Source organism: Phallusia mammillata, chromosome 8 (genome assembly GCF_965637545.1).
Source record: "Phallusia mammillata chromosome 8, kaPhaMamm4.hap1.1, whole genome shotgun sequence".
NCBI classification, from domain to species: Eukaryota; Metazoa; Chordata; class Ascidiacea; order Phlebobranchia; family Ascidiidae; genus Phallusia; species Phallusia mammillata.
Window position 1 is genome coordinate 11,487,899 of NC_137259.1, and position 19,236 is coordinate 11,507,134.

General features: G+C 42.7%; 2 protein-coding genes across 2 annotated transcripts; both read left to right on the forward strand.

The window, feature by feature from the left end:
* Positions 1–3,531: 3,531 nt before the first annotated feature.
* On the forward strand, positions 3,532–7,311 carry LOC145205509 (uncharacterized). The gene is made up of 6 exons (XM_080078251.1): positions 3,532–4,042; positions 4,249–4,321; positions 4,486–4,688; positions 4,966–5,080; positions 5,626–5,725; positions 6,001–7,311. Exons 1-6 carry the CDS (start codon positions 3,624–3,626, stop codon positions 6,195–6,197), a joined length of 1,107 nt encoding a protein of 368 aa, XP_079934377.1. The 5' UTR covers positions 3,532–3,623; the 3' UTR covers positions 6,198–7,311.
* A 2,218-nt stretch (positions 7,312–9,529) lies between these two features.
* Positions 9,530–10,465, forward strand: LOC145205149 (uncharacterized). Its single transcript, XM_080077802.1, has one exon. It carries the CDS (start codon positions 9,576–9,578, stop codon positions 10,257–10,259), a length of 684 nt encoding a protein of 227 aa, XP_079933928.1. The 5' UTR covers positions 9,530–9,575; the 3' UTR covers positions 10,260–10,465.
* Positions 10,466–19,236: the final 8,771 nt, after the last annotated feature.

A 19,236-nucleotide genomic window follows, 5' to 3' on the forward strand; every position in this document is an offset into this window, starting at 1 on the left:
ATTTACCAAACACATATGTGATAATTATGCCTTTAAAAACAGCCAAATATACATCTTCAGGCTATTTTTGAAAAAATACAGATTTTATGTTGTTCGAAAATACAAGCACTTTAGCGTTATGATGTAATAAACGTTAAACTTTATCCAAACTGTTGTATACCGTCTAATTTCCGAAGTTTTTAGCTTTGGAGAGCTTTAAAGTATTTTTTAACGTTCTTTTCAAAATTTGTTGCTTCTTTTTGGGGATGGGAATACGGTAGGCCCAATCTAAACCAGTGATGTGGGGTGATACGACCTGCAGCGGTTGACACAAATTTATTCGGTCGATCACATGTAGATTAAAATATAGTATTTGTGTGCGTTGAATAAAACTCTTTTGCTGGACATTTCGTTAAAAAAATTGGTCTCGTGTGGTTTTATTGGCTAGAAAGGCATTATACGCTCCAAGTAGGCCTACATACACGCGGCCGAAAATTTAAAAAGGCATTCAGAAAATTGTGTGAAAATGCTGGTGGTGAAGGCTATTAGGGTTGGGATGAGATTTATTGTTTTGAAAATAACAATGGACCAACTTCTAAACATAGTCCTTAAGCCTATCCCAGTCTAAATTTTAATTTATACTTTTACTCTTGGCGCTACCTATCGGCATGTAGAGTCTACATACATTGTAGACTACCAAACTTTGTCGGTTGAGAGTTTTTACAACCGTTGGACCAGGGTTGCCAGGTGGTCTAAAAATCGGACAAAATCGATAACTTGTCTGAAATAATTTCATATCTCCATGATACTCACAGTTTTATAGTAATACCTGAAAACGTTTAGTGTTTGTCCCATACTTACACAAGCGGCGAAACTGTTAAAGGACACCAAATGCCACACAACAGTAATTCTGATAGCTTTTTAGAAACTCGGCCAACATTTTAAACAAAGTTATTGTCATGCTGAGGCTACATTCACCAGCCCTCCAAGTGGACCTGATTTGTAAAATGGAAGTACTTTATTGAGATGAGTAGTTTTCAACCCGTGGGTCTAAATACCCTTGGGAGTCGTTTGCCATTGTACTGGGGGTCGCGAAGCCTTTTTATTAGCAACAAAAAGTAAAATGATTATGAGCAATAAAAGCAAAACGTTTATAAAGGCAACAATAATCGCTGAGTCAGTAATTTGCAGGAATATGGTGACTTTTTACCGTAAACGCCTATGCTCCGTTGCGCCACTTATCGGAAATTCTTGGGCTACTGTGAATTCTTACGTTCGCAGCTCTACCTATCATAAAAGGACCAGGATAAAAATCACACAAATTCATTTGAACTTGTTTATGACCATTACAATAAGAAATAAATGCTTTGTTACGTGCTTGTACGCAGAAAATAATTAGCTGCATGAAATTTTGCCACTGCGCGGTTGCTTAGTGTTTATTTGGGGCTGGTCGGCAGCCGTTTTAGTTTCAAACATTAGACTGTAGTTGCTTGTTAACTTATGTTTCCCTCGGTCGCGGAAGGTACCCGGGGGAATTATTTTTAATGATTTTCTATTATAAAACCTTATCCCAACCTTAATAGCACTAACCGTCAGCAATTTAACCCGATATTCAGCGGTTTTCACGACGTCCCGCCATCTCCCGCCCGTCCCGCCCATTCAGCGTTTTAGTGTCACCCAAACACGCGGCACCATTACACAGATGGATTTGTTAACGAGATCTATCAAAATTCCTTTTAAATGTAACATTTAATACAAAATGGGGTGCGTTTTATACTGTTTTTTAGAAATATTGTCGTTCAGTTACTGACAAAGTTACTGTTGTGGGACCAATTTTAGGAAATCGATTTAAGTGCAATTTATGAGGCCGTGCAACGATCAATATTGTCCAACCTACTTGGAATAAATCATGTGACTTTTATGTCAGACCGTCGATAATTAACCGGCAAGACCGTTTAGTGTGTATAAAGGTTATGCAACATAAGTGACGAGGGCACTGTGCTATTCTGTTCAAGCAAATATGACAGGCGATTGGGTGCAAGAAAAAAGAAAAATAGGAAGTGGTGCGCTGTGAAATGACAACAAATGGTGCTTATGCTCAAAACGTTCAGTTGTTTGTGGTAGTTTCAAACCTTGCTGCAAAGTTGCAGCAGCTTGTGGCTCATATTTAGGATTGAGTGAAGCATGAATCGTGAAAAGATGATTTTGCGCAGGACATTACAACGTTTTAGGGTCTTCAGTGCGTCTTTTGGTACTGTGGGTTGCGACAAAAGCACTTGAAGTAAGCAATTTTTCGGACTGGATTTCGAGTACACTTATGGCGGCATTTTTGACAACTCTGTTAGGAATCCCGCTGTTTCAAATTGAATGAGCTTTGTGTGGTTAACTGTAATTTTTAAACTTCAGTCATTTGAAATATTCAACAATATCAATTATACTGTCGTCTCGAACGTGCATTTAGGCCTAGTTTAAACTAAGGGATAAGCGGCAACACAGATACATTTTATTGCAGATATTTCAGACTTGTTTCGGTTTATAAATACACAGTAGGTTGGATGTTTTGATTCAAATTGCCTCTAGCAGAAGCATTTTCTCCAATCAAATTCCAGCACAAGATTAGACTCGCTTCGCTTGACACCCATACACCACTTACCGGTCTTGTTTGTAATACCTTATATAATATGCGAATTTAACAACAACTTCAAAGCTTGAACATTTGCTTTGCCCCAACGAAGTTCAACGTTGATCTCCATTACGATAAATCAAACACTGAACCACACAACTTAATGTCAATATCACTTGTAAATGTTTACTCAACCAGGGCTACGTTAGGTATCGCCTAAAATAGCAGCGCAACCTTTCACCGAATTAATGTACTTGGCAATGCAACCGGACGCTTGTCATTAAACGGCACATACGCTACAAGAGTAGCTTGATTAGCGAGTCCAATCAAACCGATTCATGCGTGACTTGATAGGGTACCTTTTCGGTTGCCCTGGAAGTAAATACAAAGAGCTACACTGTCGTATATAGACCTACTCATTGAGCAAGGAAAGAATGTCTTTTGTATGCTTAGGTTTTCGACTTTTCTATGAAAGTAAGATGTTTGCAGAAAAAAGAAAAAGCGGCAATAAAAGGTCTTTGAAAGGTTATTGTAGAAAACTAAGTGGTGTGAAGAGGGTTTTTGTTATAATTTTGAGCACTTAACCGACAACTAAGGTTAATGTAATGAGTCTTATTGTCATATAGTAACTGTGTGCTGCTATGATTGTACTATGTAGTCCTTTTTGTTTGTTTTTTCGCGCAAATAGACCATATGTGGAGGCTGTAGCAGAGAAATGCTGACAGCATATGGACAGGGCCTAGGCTAGGCTGTGCAGAACCTTAGCCCAAAATATATTTATGATCACAGAACATCCTTTTTAAAGCCTATGTTAACACCGTATTCTTTCATAAGGCTGTCAGCATTTCCGTTTACAATATTACCTTGTGCATGCTTGTAGACAAATATGTTAAGAGCACAAAGTGTGGCTTTTGTTACAGGCTCAGGGGTAGAAGCAAATATTGATTTAGTTTCTCGCATCTGTTTTTTTTCAAACAAACTAATTATTACATTACTTTGTGTTTAGAGGGCAAAAGTAACAATGGATCCAAACAAAAGTGAAACAGATGGCTACGAATATCCTTGTGGGCAGGTACCAAAACTGAACGCTACGCTGCTGCGTTCCCTGTTCACGTTTAAGACCATGGCTGTAATCACCAGTTCTATAGCGCTGGCTCTTCTGGGGTCGGCTGCTCATGGTGACACCCTGCTCTTCGTAGTAATGTTATGGCGTAACTGGAATCAGTTCCACTTCTTCAGTACGTCTATAGAAAAAGACCTGGAAGACACAACAGGCAAGATTGAAGTCAACAACGCTTCTGATATATTACCAGTTGCCAACACATCGATGTCTTCCGGTCTGCTAGATTATTACTATCTCAAGGATATTCACTACTTTGTAGCATCATCACTTTTGGGATCCTACGCCCTATTTTTTGTCGTTGGTGGCTTTTTGCAATGGTAGGTTAACACGTACAGAATACATCAAATATGCCCGTATTACTTGACACGCTCGTACACATATCGCCATAAAATATTTATAGATATTTTATAGACGTTTTTCATTCATTAAGCCTGATACCTATTAAATCTACGCGTGGGCAGAGTATTACGTGCAGTGCTTATTACCCAGCACAGAACGTTAAACATCGTATTTTGTCACGCAGGAACTATTATATTCGCCAGCGCAACCGCCCCCAGGATTGGAAATGTCAACCAACCAGATTTCTTACCAAAGAGGTATACTTCAGATAGCTAATATTTGCCGTTTAGCACCCAACTTAAATTCCAAATATTTACATTGAAAAATGAGCACTGCATTATAGATATGAGCCAAGTAACTTTTCAAAAATGTTCATTTTACTAGTAGTGCAATCCACAAGTTTTTATTTTTTTATTTTTAGAATGAACGTCACGAGTTCCTAATGGGTGTCGTGTGCCTTCTTTTCAACGGCAGTTTATCTGGAGTCACGTCTGCGTACGTTTACAATGGTGGCCCGTACTTGAAAGTATATTACGATATACAGGAATACGGGTGGATATACTTTATCTTCTCGACGGTGGCTTTATTTCTATTTCAAGACGCCGGGGCATATTACTACCACAGGTAGGTTGGTTGTTTCACGTTTTTGCGTAATTTAATTACCGACCGGCCCGTCTGTCCATACGTGAGAGGGCAGGAACAGAGGAAGTTACGCTCTGTGGGAAGTGCGGGAAGTCATTCGTTGAATATCTGATGAATTAGACTTTGCATACTTCTGTTGTACAAAATCGGCCCAAAGTGTCCGACGCGTAACCACTCTCTTTTGCTCGATATATGTTTACTATTTGTTTGTCTTGTAATATTTGTTAATCCGTTATGCATCCCATGATTTTATGTGCAGAATGCTTCATTTTCCGTTTTTGTACCGAAACTTCCATAAATGGCACCACCGATATCATAGCCCAACTGCATTTAGCGCTGTTGCAATGCATCCCGTGGAATCGCTGGTTTTTCAGGTAAACGATATTAAGAAACGGTAAAGTGCGCTAACAGGCGAACGTTATATTTTCAATCCAGCAGTGTTGCACGTACTGTCACCTTTGTTCTGGTAAATTTGTTGTGTTTCCGATAATTCTTGTTACGCTATCTCAAGGTCGATTGCTCGGTACTTCTTTATTCCTGTCGGTACTTCCTCATTAAGTCTGACAACAGCCATATGTAGTTGGTAACTTTGTTTGCTAAAACATCGATAAAACAATCATGACAGACGCGAAACGAAATTCGATCCCACATTAACTCGTTAAGTGCGAAATCTTATTTAAACGTCCCAGTCGCTTTTGTGTTTCCACAGTCAGGTGTAACGGTATCCACTGGTAGAAGCCGTTGATGCCTTTACTTCAAAAGGGCCGTGCTAAAACTAAAAAACTCCTTTTAAATTGGATACTCTACAATAGCTGCCGAAACGTGTTTTTGATTAAGTTGTTTTGGCGCGACTTCTTGAAGTCGTTACACGACAACGCTTAAATACATATGTGCAGTTAAACTGGTTTTTCTGTTTTAGATGATTCTGTTGTTTCCAATGGTGCTGTTTCCAATCCACTTTGTTTCTGTCGTTGGATGCTTTTACTACATTTACTACTTTGGGCTAGTCGACCATTCAGGTGACCATATTGTGCATTTAATCTTTTATAACTAATTTTGATTTTAATCGATACTTTGGAGGTTGAGTCATTAACTCCCTGGAGAGAGTTTACTATTGGTTTTATGGGAAAAAATCGATCACCGCATGCAAATCAACATAAAACTCGATGTTATAGGGGAGCCGCCTGTACAGCAAATATGGCCGTCACGCTTATTTATCTTTGAAGATCTTTTGCACATTGCTAAAACTTTACGAAGAAGGCTTTGTGTTTTTACTTTTGTAACTTTTTTGTAGGTGTTGATCTGACTTCAATTTGGCCATGGCAACCGCCGGTCATGTTTCATGACGATCATCACAAACATTTTCATGTCAACTTTGGCTTCAACACACTCTTATTTGACCGATTCCACGACACACTGCGTCGCAAGGACCGAGAATACAGCGAGTCATTTTTTTACGGGAAGGGGCGGGAGTTGAAAAAGTCGAATTAGTTTTGTATTTGATGACCTTGCAAGTTCAAAATCAGTTTTAATTTGACAGCCATTAGCAAACCGTTTTTAAATGATTACTTTAAATTGAAATAATTTACTTAAACCGTATTGACCTCAATTTATTGCAAGGCGTTAATGTGACTTAATTTGTCATTTTCCGTAACTGTTTGACATCAAGATTTCCCATAACTTGGAAGTTTCAACATTAGCAGAGCCCAAGCTTGTTTGTTGGTGTGTTTACAATCCTGTTTTGCGCTATGTCATGATGAGCATAGGAACTTAGCTCTAAGCATACACAACCTTTGATCGTTTTGCACGATGTAATGGCCAGTGATATCCGCGTTCCACAGAAGCTACTTCGAAACATAGAACTGAACCGATATGATAAATGGTCATCGGTTTTGACGTTCTATACGTTTGTGCTGTTTGTTGGATTGGGCGGTATGATTTACTGGCTTGTTAGTTTTCTTGGTGCGTTTTAACTTTGTGCGATTGGGTGGTGACATAAACTCGTGTTAGCCCACTGGTAATTGACGATTTTTCCTTTCATGACGTTACCTTTTCTCAGTGTTACTGCCTGCGTGATACACAAAAGTTTTCTCTATTGATTACGTATTGGCGGCGATTTAAATTATTTACCTCTGTGAAAGTTCACGTATTCCGTCAAAGTTCGTTTTGAGTGTCCATCAGGTCTATGTTGTTGTGTTTTTGTCATTAGACAAAATGTGCAGTTGGTGTTGTGCAGTAAGCGCTTATGAAGTCCTGTTTCGACGAAACAGATATATGATTAGGCCTATTTGCATTTCATCACGAATCCAAGTATCAATATTAATAATTATAAGCATCTAAAAATAAAATATTTTTTAATCGCATAATATTCATTACTAAGCAAAATTGATATATTTTTGTCTGGCAAACAGTTTCAATGTGTTTAAGGCGTAATTTATTTCGATCGTGTTCCATCAAGTGAAATGTGATACTGTCGTTTTTTGCATGTGTGTACAATACAAGCGTTGAACGATACCCTTAAATGCCCATATTGAAGCCCTTAACTAAACCCGGTGCTATTTGGGATTCATACCTAAACTGCAGAATCCAACGTTACAAGCTGTTTCCAACGTTAATTATACGAATAAAGCATGAAACATGTAGATTAAAAGAAATATCTTGAAAACTTCACAAAGGTCATTTCAAAAGAACATCCAGCAGTATTCTGACATTATCAGCATTTTGTCATTGTTTCGTAGAACACGTAAAATACTATGTTTGAACACAGGCCCTTAATTTTTTTGTTATATTTCCGCTCAAAAATATAGCAAACTTTGTCGTTTAAACTAGACACTTACGTAAAAGTAAAAAGCGCGAACGTGATTAAAGTCACCCAGAAGGCTTCAGGATCGTTGTTTCGATCAAACTTTTCCAGTAATTCATCTACGTCACAGTGGTGTCAGAAGCAATGTAAATGTTTAACAACATAGCAAATACTTCTGCTCTTTGCAAAATCTTCGGTTGCTCAGGTTTTGGTGCACAAAAAGTGAATTCACTTAATATAGCTTCTTTTTAATATAGCTTCTTTTGTGCAGTTTACCCTAAAAGTCATGTACCTAAATCTTTATTTTAATAACTTTGAACCGATGTCGATCTGTTTCAGATAGCAGAAACAAGATAAAAACCCATTTTTTATTTTACAGACATATATATTACACTTATGATCGTATTGCAGGTCCTATGGGTGTTGTCTGATGTGGGCTAATTAATTGACCAGTGGGCTAATTAATTGACCCGAAAATTAATGTTTCCTCTAAGGCGCACATGGGCCATTACCACGCGGCATTTGCGTTGTGGAATCTGGATGTTGAGCACTAATTGCAACATTGTCATTATAAAACCGAAAAACACTTTGTCAGTTTTTTTTACATGATCCTAGTATTAAATGTTTACAGAAATGTGTCCACTTTTTGGGCGACTTAATATGAGAGATTTCTTGACAGATTGACGTATACGTGGGATTATGTTAAAAGTTACTAGGGACGTAGGCTACATAAAATGTTTCCTGCAAATTTTTTGCGTAACCCACACAAAACGGTGCCATCGTCCCGCGGCAATATTGGCAACAACTTTGTGTGACAACAAGACACCATTATCTAGGCAGGGATCTGCACACACTTTTCGGTGCGAACCAGAAATATACCTGTTGTGTTCAATATAGTTTTTTGTGTGAAAATAAGGAGCTTTATGTTATGACACCACATATCATACTTAGTTTAATAAAACACTCTAATCGCTAAAAGCTACTATTTTCTTGCCAAAAGGAATTTATGATTTGCTTTACTAGCGGTTTTATGTGTTCAACCTTGTTAAATAGCAAATCAACCTTTGGATTTATGACCTCTGATTTTCATGCTTGCCAAAACCAAATATTGACTCTGTGTGACATTTTGTTGGAAACCGTACCGAACTATCATGGTTTTATTACCGAAACGAACGCTCTTTTTCAATGCAATGCATAAGAAGAGCCATAGCAATGTTTTTTAAACAGTTTAACACGTTAGTTTTTCATTTAACATTTCTGGTAAATATGATATTTTCCAGATTGCAGTTCGTTTTACCTTCTAAAAAACAGTAATACTTTAACTTATGATTTTGTCCAAATGTATTGTGTACCAATGTGTGGGAATTGAACTCTTGGGTCCAAGGTATTGAACTATTTGGTTCAAGGCAAGAACGTTACTAATATCTATGGTACCAGATCCATCTACAGAGACAGAAACTTCTAAACTTGCTTGGTAATTTTGAAAGTCTGGCTCTATGGCGCTTCCTGTCGGAGAAATGTTTTTTACAGCAAAGATTCGCATAACGGTCAATATGATGTGTTTTTTTTATCCGTACATTGAAGTCCAATTTAGTGTTTATTCTGACAAACATTATTACAAGCTTAAATTTTGTGTTTACCATCCTGAGGTGTTTTCCTCGCTTTTTTGACTTGATGCAAAGCATGCTGCTTAAGTTTTTTGACTTCCTTTTTTGACTTGATGCAAAGCGTGCTACTCAGTTTGTCGTAAAGGTCTAAGTTCCGTATAAACCCATCAGAACTAATCTGACAAAATACTAGTTTGTGTGTGTGCTTACTGGAATACACCGCAACTTTAGAATCTATTGATGAGCGTGTAGCGACCCCTGTCGCTTATTTGTTTCTTACGAAGCGTTACGTTTGCCTTTTTCCTATTGTGCGTGTATTTTGCCTTTTTCGTTTGGTGCGCACGTTTGCTATGCGTTTGGTTTGACGCGTCATTCTATTATTTGCGATTGAAATAAACGGACACTACATTTGGTGACCCCAAATCCAGAAACGACTTTTCTGGAGTTCATTAAATAAGCATGTCAACCGACGGAGACACCCAGCATGCTGTTGCGATCAAACTTCCGACTTTCTGGTCAGCAGAACCACGTGTTTGGTTCCAACAAATTGAGGCACAATTTGCATTAAAACACATAGTTGCAGACCAAACAAAGTTTTATTATGTAGTGTCCGCACTTGATCAAGATACAGCAAAGCGTATAATCGATTTATTGGAAGATCCTCCAGCAGAAAACAAGTTCGCATCAATTAAACAAAGACTGCTGGATTATTTTGATTTATCAAATCAAGAAAGAGCAGCACGCCTGCTGAACATTGCACCTCTCGGTGACAGAAAACCTTCTGAACTTATGGACGAAATGCTAGCCCTAATGGGAAAACACCAGTCTTGCTTTCTATTCCAACATTTGTTTTTACAACATATGCCGGAAGATATTCGTATTGTCCTCGTTCAAAAAGATTTGGAAAACCCTCGCGATTTGGCAAAACAGGCGGATAGGTTATGGCTTGCTCGGACGAGCAACACAGACTACACCATTGCCAAATTAAGAAAGCAGAGGCAAGCTAAATCTACAACACTTTTCAACAGCAACGACAGTAGTCAATATTGTTTTTACCACCGGCGTTTCAAACAAGATGCACGACAATGTCGTCCACCATGTGCTGCACAACAGGGAAACGCCAAGGCCGGTTGTCCACAATGAATGGGACAACCGGCAAATCACACAACTTATTTTTCGTGTGGGATCGAGCCTCTGGTTGCAACTTTCTCGTGGACACTGGTGCTGAAATCAGTGTCTTTCCGCCTTCTGGCTATGAAAGGAGAATGAACCACAAGGGACAAAATCTCACAGCAGCTAACGGCAGCAATATAACAACCTACGGTTCCAAGTTAATTTCTCTTGATATTCCTTCCGGCGAGTTTCAATGGAAGTTTGTGCTCGCCGACGTATCAAGGCCACTACTTGGAGCAGATTTCCTTCGAGCGCACGGTTTACTTGTTGATGTTAAACGGCAATGTCTGGTGCATGCTCAGTCGTTAACTAGCATGACCATAGGCAAGACAAACCGAGCGGCACCTCGCCTAAACGCAATTAGCAACGCACAATCAAGTTATGCCAAACTTTTGGCAAAGTTTCCGGACATAACAACGCCACATTTTTCTGCAGTAATGCCAAAACATGGTGTGGAACATCACATTCCCACAAGCGGCCTACCAGTGCACTCTCGGGCAAGACGACTTCCACCCGAAAAACTAGCCATTGCAAAGGCAGAATTTAGTAAAATGATGGAGCTGGGAATAGTCCGCCGTTCATCCAGTCCATGGTCGTCTCCACTTCATATGGTTCCCAAAACATCAGGTGGATGGCGCCCCTGTGGCGATTACAGGCGCCTTAATGCAGCAACACAACCAGACCGTTACTCGATCCCACATATCCAGGATTTTACAACACGACTGGCAGGGGCTAAGATTTTTTCTAAAATCGATCTGGTTCGAGGATATCACCAGGTACCCGTTGCGCCAGCAGACATTTCCAAAACGGCTGTCGTAACACCGTTTGGGCTTTTTGAGTTTCTGCGTATGCCCTTTGGACTTAAAAATGCAGCTCAAGCGTTTCAAAGAATGATGGATACAGTTTGTCAGTCTTTAAAATTTGTGTTTGTTTACCTTGATGACATATTGGTTGCAAGTAAGTCGGCTAACGAACATCGCAATCATCTTCAGCAGCTTTTTAAACAATTAGCTGACCATGAACTTGTCATTAATCTGGCCAAATGTAAGTTTGGATTGACGGAAATCGATTTTCTCGGCCATCGCGTGGATAGATTTGGTGCCAGACCCTTACCTGACAAAGTCAAGGCAATTCAAAGCTTTCCCAAACCTACCACTATTAAAGGCCTACAAGAATTTGCTGGCATGATAAATTTTTATCACAGATTTCTTCCTGGTGCAGCGCAAATCATGATGCCATTGTATGAAGCACTTTCGGGCAAACCAAAACACCTGGTTTGGAACAACACAATGCTTGCAGCATTTACCAAGGCTAAAAAGGCACTTGCTGCAGCAACGCTACTTCACCACCCTATACCTCAGGCACAAACCGCCCTGACGGTCGACGCGTCACAGTCAGCTGTTGGTGCTGTGCTTGAGCAAAACATTGGAGGTTGCTGGAGGCCATTAGCATTTTTCAGCAGGCATCTCAGACCATCAGAAACAAAGTACAGCGCGTTCGACAGAGAGTTACTGGCTTTGCATTTGGCAATCCGCCATTTTCGATACTTTCTTGAAGGGCGCAGTTTTGCTGCTTTTACTGACCACAAACCGTTAACGTTTGCGTTTGCAAAAGTGTCTGATCCATGGTCAGCGCGCCAACAACGCCACCTTACAGCAATATCCGAATTCACCACTGATGTTCGACACATCCAAGGGAAACATAATCAAGTAGCTGACGCATTGTCCCGGATAACTGTCTCAAGTCTACAAAAGGTGATGTTGGATTTCGATTACAAAGCTATAGCGAATGCGCAACTTCATAAAGAAGTGCAATCATATCGTACAGCAGTTACAAACCTAAAGCTTGAGGACATAACTATTGGCAACTCTGGTTTAACACTGTTGTGTGACACTTCCACTGGCACTCCGCGACCGATCATACCGCTTTCGCGGCAAAAGAAAGTATTCGACATTATTCACTGTTTGTCACATCCGTCAATACGCACGACGCGCAAGCTAATAGCTTCAAAATTTGTGTGGCACGGGCTCAAACAGCAAGTAGGATTATGGGTTAAACAGTGTACAGCTTGCCAGAAATCAAAGATCCACACACACGTTCGATCAACTCTGGTGGATTACTCATTACCTCGTTCCCGTTTTGAACATGTTAACATTGACATTGTTGGCCCTTTACCACCGTCACAGGGCAAAACATATCTGCTGACAATAGTAGATAGGTTTACAAGGTGGCCAGAAGCAGTTCCCATGGCGGATTCCTTAACTCTAACTTGTGCCAGAGCTTTCCTTTCGGTCTGGATTTCACGGTTTGGAATTCCAGCGCACCTATCTTCTGATCGTGGTCCGCAGTTCACGTCCCAGTTATGGTCAACGATAAGCCAACTGCTTGGAATACAACTTCATCTCACCACCAGCTTTCACCCTCAATCAAACGGATTAGTTGAACGATTTCATCGGCACTTAAAGAGTGCTTTGATGGCTCGCCTTTCTGGACCAAACTGGATTGACGAATTACCTTGGGTTATGTTAGGCATTCGAACTGCCCCCAAGGATGATTTACAGACATCTTCAGCAGAGCTCGTATATGGCTCTCCAATCGCAGTGCCAGGAGATTTCATCTGTCGTGATGAATCAGCTCCCTCACAAATTTTACCTGCTCTACGGGATGCAGTCGACAAACTTCTACCAACTCCTATGTCCAGACACGGCAATGTCAAAACAGCAATACCACCAAGTCTGGCGGCTAGTGACTATGTGTTCATTCGGAGAGACACACATCGTCCACCACTGACAAAGCCATATGACGGACCATTTAAAGTGGTAGCGCGATCCAACAAAACTTTTACATTAAACATGGGAGGTAAAGAGAAGGTGGTATCGATTGACCGCCTTAAACCTGCACATCTTGACCTGAGTCAGCCAGTTGTTGTTGAGCAACCTCCTCGCCGCGGCAGACCACCCAAAAAAACATAGCGTGCAACAAAACACAACCATTTTTTTGGACAAATACAGTGATTTTTGTGTTTTTCTTGCGTAATGTAAAAACTTCTCGCTTCTGGAGGGGGGTTATGTAGCGACCCCTGTCGCTTATTTGTTTCTTACGAAGCGTTACGTTTGCCCTTTTCCTATTGTGCGTGTGTTTTGCCTTTTTCGTTTGGTGCGCACGTTTGCTATGCGTTTGGTTTGACGCGTCATTCTATTATTTGCGATTGAAATAAACGGACGCTACAAGCGCTTTGATAAATGTGAATGTTGAGAGCGTTTGCCAAACAGTTAAAAGAAGAGTTTGGCTCCCACAGCCACCACTGCAAATGAAGGTCAAGAGCCTTTCGCTTTCGACCGAAATGTCGAGGTGGAAGCCCGCTTTAACCCTGGCCTGAAAAGACAGGAGATTTACGAAGTTTTACGGGCTATCAGGTTCAATTTTCGAGCCGACTTGGACGGCATCATTCAACTGCCGAAGGGCCGAGTTACTTTTTATTGTAGCACGGAGGCGAAGGCCAAAGATCTAGCGGTCGCCCTGACCAACAGCCAAAGGGCGGATTACGCCACAGCCTACGCTGACAATCTAGTGAAGGTTGTCATGTCTCGCTGTCCCCCAGGGATTGATATGCGAGAAATCGTGGATTATTTGGACAGAACGTACGCTCCAGTCGAGCGTTCTTACAGAGTTAAAGACCCGATGAGCAAGTCTCTGGGGAAACGGGCTTTCTTTATGAAGAGATCCGTTCTCGCGGAAAACCCCATCCCAGAAAGCATCTTTCTAGGAAAGTGGTCAGTGTTAATGTTCTACACTGGCCAACCACGGGCTTGTGCCTATTGTCAGATCGTAGGCCATAAGAAGGAGGAATGCCCGTCGCTGCTGGAGCGTCAGGCACAGCAAACCCAAGAACAGCCTGATGTTCCAGCTGAAGCACCGGAGGAGATCGGAACAACATCCCCTCCCCAGACCTCGCGACAGGTGCTCCCTGGTCAGGTTGAGCGAGTCGGTGGTCTAGCCACGGAAACGGAGGAGATCGCAACAACATCCCCTCCCCAGACCTCGCGACAGGTGCTCCCTGGTCAGGTTGAGCGAGTCGGTGGTCTAGCCACGGAAACGGAGGAGATCGCAACAACATCCCCTCCCCAGACCTCGCGACAGGTGCTCCCTGATCAGGTCGAGCGAGTCGGAGGTCAGAAGAAGGATACGGAGGAGATCGCAACAACATCCCCTCCCCAGACCTCGCGACAGGTGCTCCCTGATCAGGTCGAGCGAGTCGGAGGTCAGAAGAAGGATACGGAGGAGATCGCAACAACATCCCCTCCCCAGACCTCGCGACAGGTGCTCCCTGATCAGGTCGAGCGAGTCGGTGGTCAGAAGAAGAACAAGAAGGAGGAGGAGACAACAACGTCAGCCCCTTCATCGACCTCGCGACAGGTGCTCCCTGAAAAGGTTGAGCGAGTCGGTGGTCCAACTACCAACCCCAGGAATCCGCGGTCGAAGCTCCCAAATATGGTTGAGCAAGCCGGTTCTCCTGGGCCCGCGCCAAGTGCGCCCACGACCTCAACACCCAGGATTACCCAAGGAAATGAGGAAGGGGTCGTCTCCCTTCCGGACACATCGCTTCCAGAGGAGATCATCACCCCACAGGAGGAAGGATACAAGATCGTCCGGAGGAGGAAACGACCAGCAGCGACACCGCCGAAGAACCGGACAAATTGCTGCCTTACAGCATACGAAGGTAGAAACATGCGTTGTTTGTGCGGCACAATGCACATTAAGTGCAAATGTGGCACTTACGCCACAGAACAGAACTATAAAAGCCCATCGCAGTGTACTAATAAAAAGTGTAAAAGACTGCTAATACAATGCACTTGCGGAAATTGTTATAATTTAGCGGTCGATGAACGAATTCTCTGCTCATGCAAAGCTCGCATACCGTCAGATTTTAACGCCACCTTTTTTTAAAAAAACTGTGTTACCTTATTGTTCCCCTTTTCATTCAAACGTTAAAATGGCGCCGACCAGTTTTCTAAAAATCTGTACGCTGAATGTAAACGGCATAGGCCAGGCCTCCAAACGCCACGCCCTGTTCCGTCATCTGTCCTCTTTAAACTTTGACCTTTTTTGCCTCCAAGAAACCCACTCTACCCCCCAAACCGAATCCCTGTGGAAGTCCGAATGGACTTCCGGCCCAATCCTCTTAAACTCGGCACCGCACAAAGGCTCCGCCAGCGGCGGTGTCGCAGTTCTTCTAAACTCCTCTAGTATTTCCATTCTAAATTCTATTTCTGACTCCACCGGTCGTATTATTACGACCGACATATCTACCCGAACCCACACCATCCATATCGTAAACATTTATGCACCCTCCGGCAGTAAAAATCATCAAGCCCGCAACACCTTTTTCGACTCACTATACCCTTACATTAATTCACCCCACCCTATCATCCTAACCGGCGACTTCAACTGTGTAGAAAACCCCTCTCTTGACAGATATCCCCCCAGCCATACCCACCCTCCTAATAAAACACTACAGAACCTTCTAACAACCTTTCACCTCCAGGACTCTTTTCGGTTACTCCACCCCACCCTACGCCAATTCACCCGTCGAGCACCTAACACCCAATCCCGAATCGACCGCATTTACATATCTCCAGCCCTCATCCCAAAACAACACACCTTCCTCCCAACATCCCTTTCAGACCACGACCTTGTAATCCTTACCCTGAACCTAGTCTCTGCCCCACCCAGGGGCAGAGGCACTTGGAAAAACAACGTCAACACCCTTCACGATCCTCACTTCCAAAAACACCTCCGACAACTTTACCCCGTATGGAAAACCCTTGCCCCATTCCACCCCAATCCCTTGGACTTCTGGTTGACCCTTAAAGTAAAATTCAAAAAACTTATCCAAACCCACTCAAAACGAATTGCCCAAGAACAGCGTACCCATACCCACAACCTCCAGACCCAACTTAACACCCTTCGGCAAACCCTCAACGACGACCCTTCCTTGAAACACTACAAAACCTTCCTTGCTGTAAAAAATCCCTCGCAACTCTCCACCTCGACACCGCCCGATCCCATCTAATTAAGCTTCTGACCCCCATTTCAAACACATGGCAGACAAAACCCTTTACTCACAACTCCTCCCCTCCAAACGACACCCCCCGATAACCGAACTGGAAAACGACCTTGGACTTCCCCTAACCACACCCAAGGAAATGCTTTCCCATACTCACCGTTTTTTCACAGACCTCTACTCGGACCAAAACAAACCTATCCCACCCCCGGACAATATCTTTTTGAAACAACCACTCAACCCCATACCGGAAGACCAAACCCAATCCCTATCCCAACCATTATCGAAAAGCGAAATAAAAAATACCATATCCCTTTTCCCAAACGGCAAAACCCCGGGTCCCGACGGTCTCAGTATCGAGTTTACTCGCTCTACTGGGACCTAATCGGGGCTGACCTCACCCAAGCCCTGGACTACGCGTACCTCAACGCCTATACCCCTTTAGATTTCAACCTTGGACACCTCACCCTAATCCACAAGAAGAACAACCCATCCCTCCTCACAAACTACCGCCCCATATCCCTCCTGAACGCCGACCTAAAAATACTACAAAAAACCCTAAACCTCCGCATCAAACCCTTCCTTTCCCAGATAATTTCCCAAAACCAATTTGCACAACCCAATTCGACCACCTCCGACGCCACAACCCTCCTCCGCGACCTATTTCATGAAGCCACATCCCGTTCCTCTGATTCCTTTTTTGTTTCGCTCGACTTCCAAAAAGCCTTTGACTCCATTTCCTACACCTGGTTAAAATTACAACTTACCCGAAAACGTTTTCCCCCTACCTTTGTCAATTACATTCTTTCTCTGCAGACCACCGCTTACTCACACACCCTCCTCAATGGTTTTGCCACAACGGGCTTCCCGATCAGGAGAGGTGTCCGGCAAGGCGACCCGCTGAGCTTGACCCTCTTCCTGATTGCCATCGACCCATTACTCGCTGCCATCCAAAACCACCCTTCGATATCACCTGTCCCAGCCCCTTGTCGAAACACACCAAAAGCAATCGCCTTTGCGGACGACGTCACCCTTGCGGTGGCCGGCTCCCATTCCCTAGAAACAGCCTTTCAATTAATATCCCGTTTCACCCTGATTACCGGCTTAGCCCTAAACCCCACCAAAACCCAGGCGATTGCTACCCTCTGCCCCCCAAACTCTCCAAACCTCCCCGATATCAACTGGAACCCGACTGTAATCACCCCTCTCAACATTCCCATCGGCCACCCCAAATCCATCACCGCAGCATGGAGAAACGCCATCTGCTCCCTTAAAGAAACCTCCAAGTCCCTCAAACACCCTTTCCTCACCTACGACGCAAAGAGCATTTTAACCAAAACGCTGCTTCTCCCCAAACTCTCATACCTGGCACGAACCTACCCACTTCCACCCACGCAGCGAGAAACAGTCGATGGCATTGTGGTAGACTTCATTTCAGCCTACCCAAATCCTCCCCTTCCAATAAAAACCCTATCCGCACGTCGTGACCTTGGTGGTTACGACGTCGCCAACATTCCCTTATACACAGACATTTTTTTTCTTGCACCCCTACGGAAATACCTCTTGCACAGAATTTTTGATACCCCGACAACACCCCAGCTTTCCCTACTCGAGTACCACGTTGGACACCCCATCTCCAGACTTTTTAACCTCCGCACCAGAAACTACCTTCCCCACTCAAACAAACCTTCCCCCTTTTACCAGACCACTTTGTCGCTACTTGCAAAACTGAACCCAACACAATCCGAACTGTTATCCCCAAAATCCAAACCACTCTACACTAGATTAGTCAACCCTGACCCCGACCCCACGAATCCCACCGATTGGTCCCTCATCCACCACCCAACCCCAACTACATTAAAAACCTTCAACTACCGACTGAAACAAAAAACCCTACCCCTACACTGTAAATTCACCATATTCTTTCTTGACAAGGACACAAACTGCTACCTTTGCAACACCCATTTCGAAACCTACGACCACCTTTTCCACACCTGCCCCCAAATACAAAGCCTCCTCACCCTTGCAAAAAAAATCTTCACCAAAACAACCGGAAATCCAACCACCTACTTTGACACCCCCTCCCACTATGAATTTATTAAACCCGACCACCCTTCAGCATCCGAACACACACTTATATCCCTACTGAATTCAACCCTCTCCCATGCGATATGGAAAACCCGTAACAAAATAAAAGCCGAAACCAACTCCATCAGCCCCACACTTGACAAAGACCTAGCCCGATCCCTAATCCGCTCTTTACACTCTAAACTTTCTATCCAGCGGAACAGGCCAAACTCTATCCACTTGGAGGTCATGGCCAACGCCGTTAAAGCTATCAATTTGATAAAAATATAAAGTAATAAAGAATTAACTGTCGCGTCAAGCCCCAGAACCTTTCCTGTGCTTCAACACGAGTTTCATGCACTATTTATTGTATTTATTTTGCGTATCCCAAAAATCCATTTTGCATAAATCTATTCTTTACGTGTTTTTGCAAATCCGCGTGTAAATATACCATACGGCTTTTGGTCCTCCCATTTATATAAAAACAAGACTCTTATCCCTTCTATTACGTGTAACACTTTGTATAACAAGAAATTGTGCTACGCCTATCTCCACTTTGTGTAGTTGTTTTGCGCCTTTGGGCACTTCTCTGCGATTGAATGTGTTTTTTCTCCTGTTTGCACACGTAAAACAGCCTCGTTATGTACTGCCTCTGTGTTTCTTCCCATTAAAAAAATATCCCCGTATTTTCTTTAGAATTCTACCGCCTTTGTTTACATTCCTCTTTGCGTAAAAAAATCCCCTTGTATGATCTCTATTGTGTTTGTTTATTTTTCGCCCTATTTACTATCTCTATATTTAAAATCTCGGTAAGCA

What these genes read in the sequence shown, in the direction of transcription:
- LOC145205149 (XM_080077802.1), top strand. Translation starts at nt 9,576, where the DNA reads ATGTCAACCGACGGAGACACCCAGCATGCTGTTGCGATCAAACTTCCG.
- LOC145205509 (XM_080078251.1), top strand. Translation starts at nt 3,624, where the DNA reads ATGGATCCAAACAAAAGTGAAACAGATGGCTACGAATATCCTTGTGGG. An exon ending in GTTGGTGGCTTTTTGCAATG is followed by an intron (nt 4,043 to 4,248) that starts GTAGGTTAACAC and finishes TTTGTCACGCAG; the next exon opens with GAACTATTATATTCGCCAGC. An exon ending in TGGGCTAGTCGACCATTCAG is followed by an intron (nt 5,726 to 6,000) that starts GTGACCATATTG and finishes ACTTTTTTGTAG; the next exon opens with GTGTTGATCTGACTTCAATT.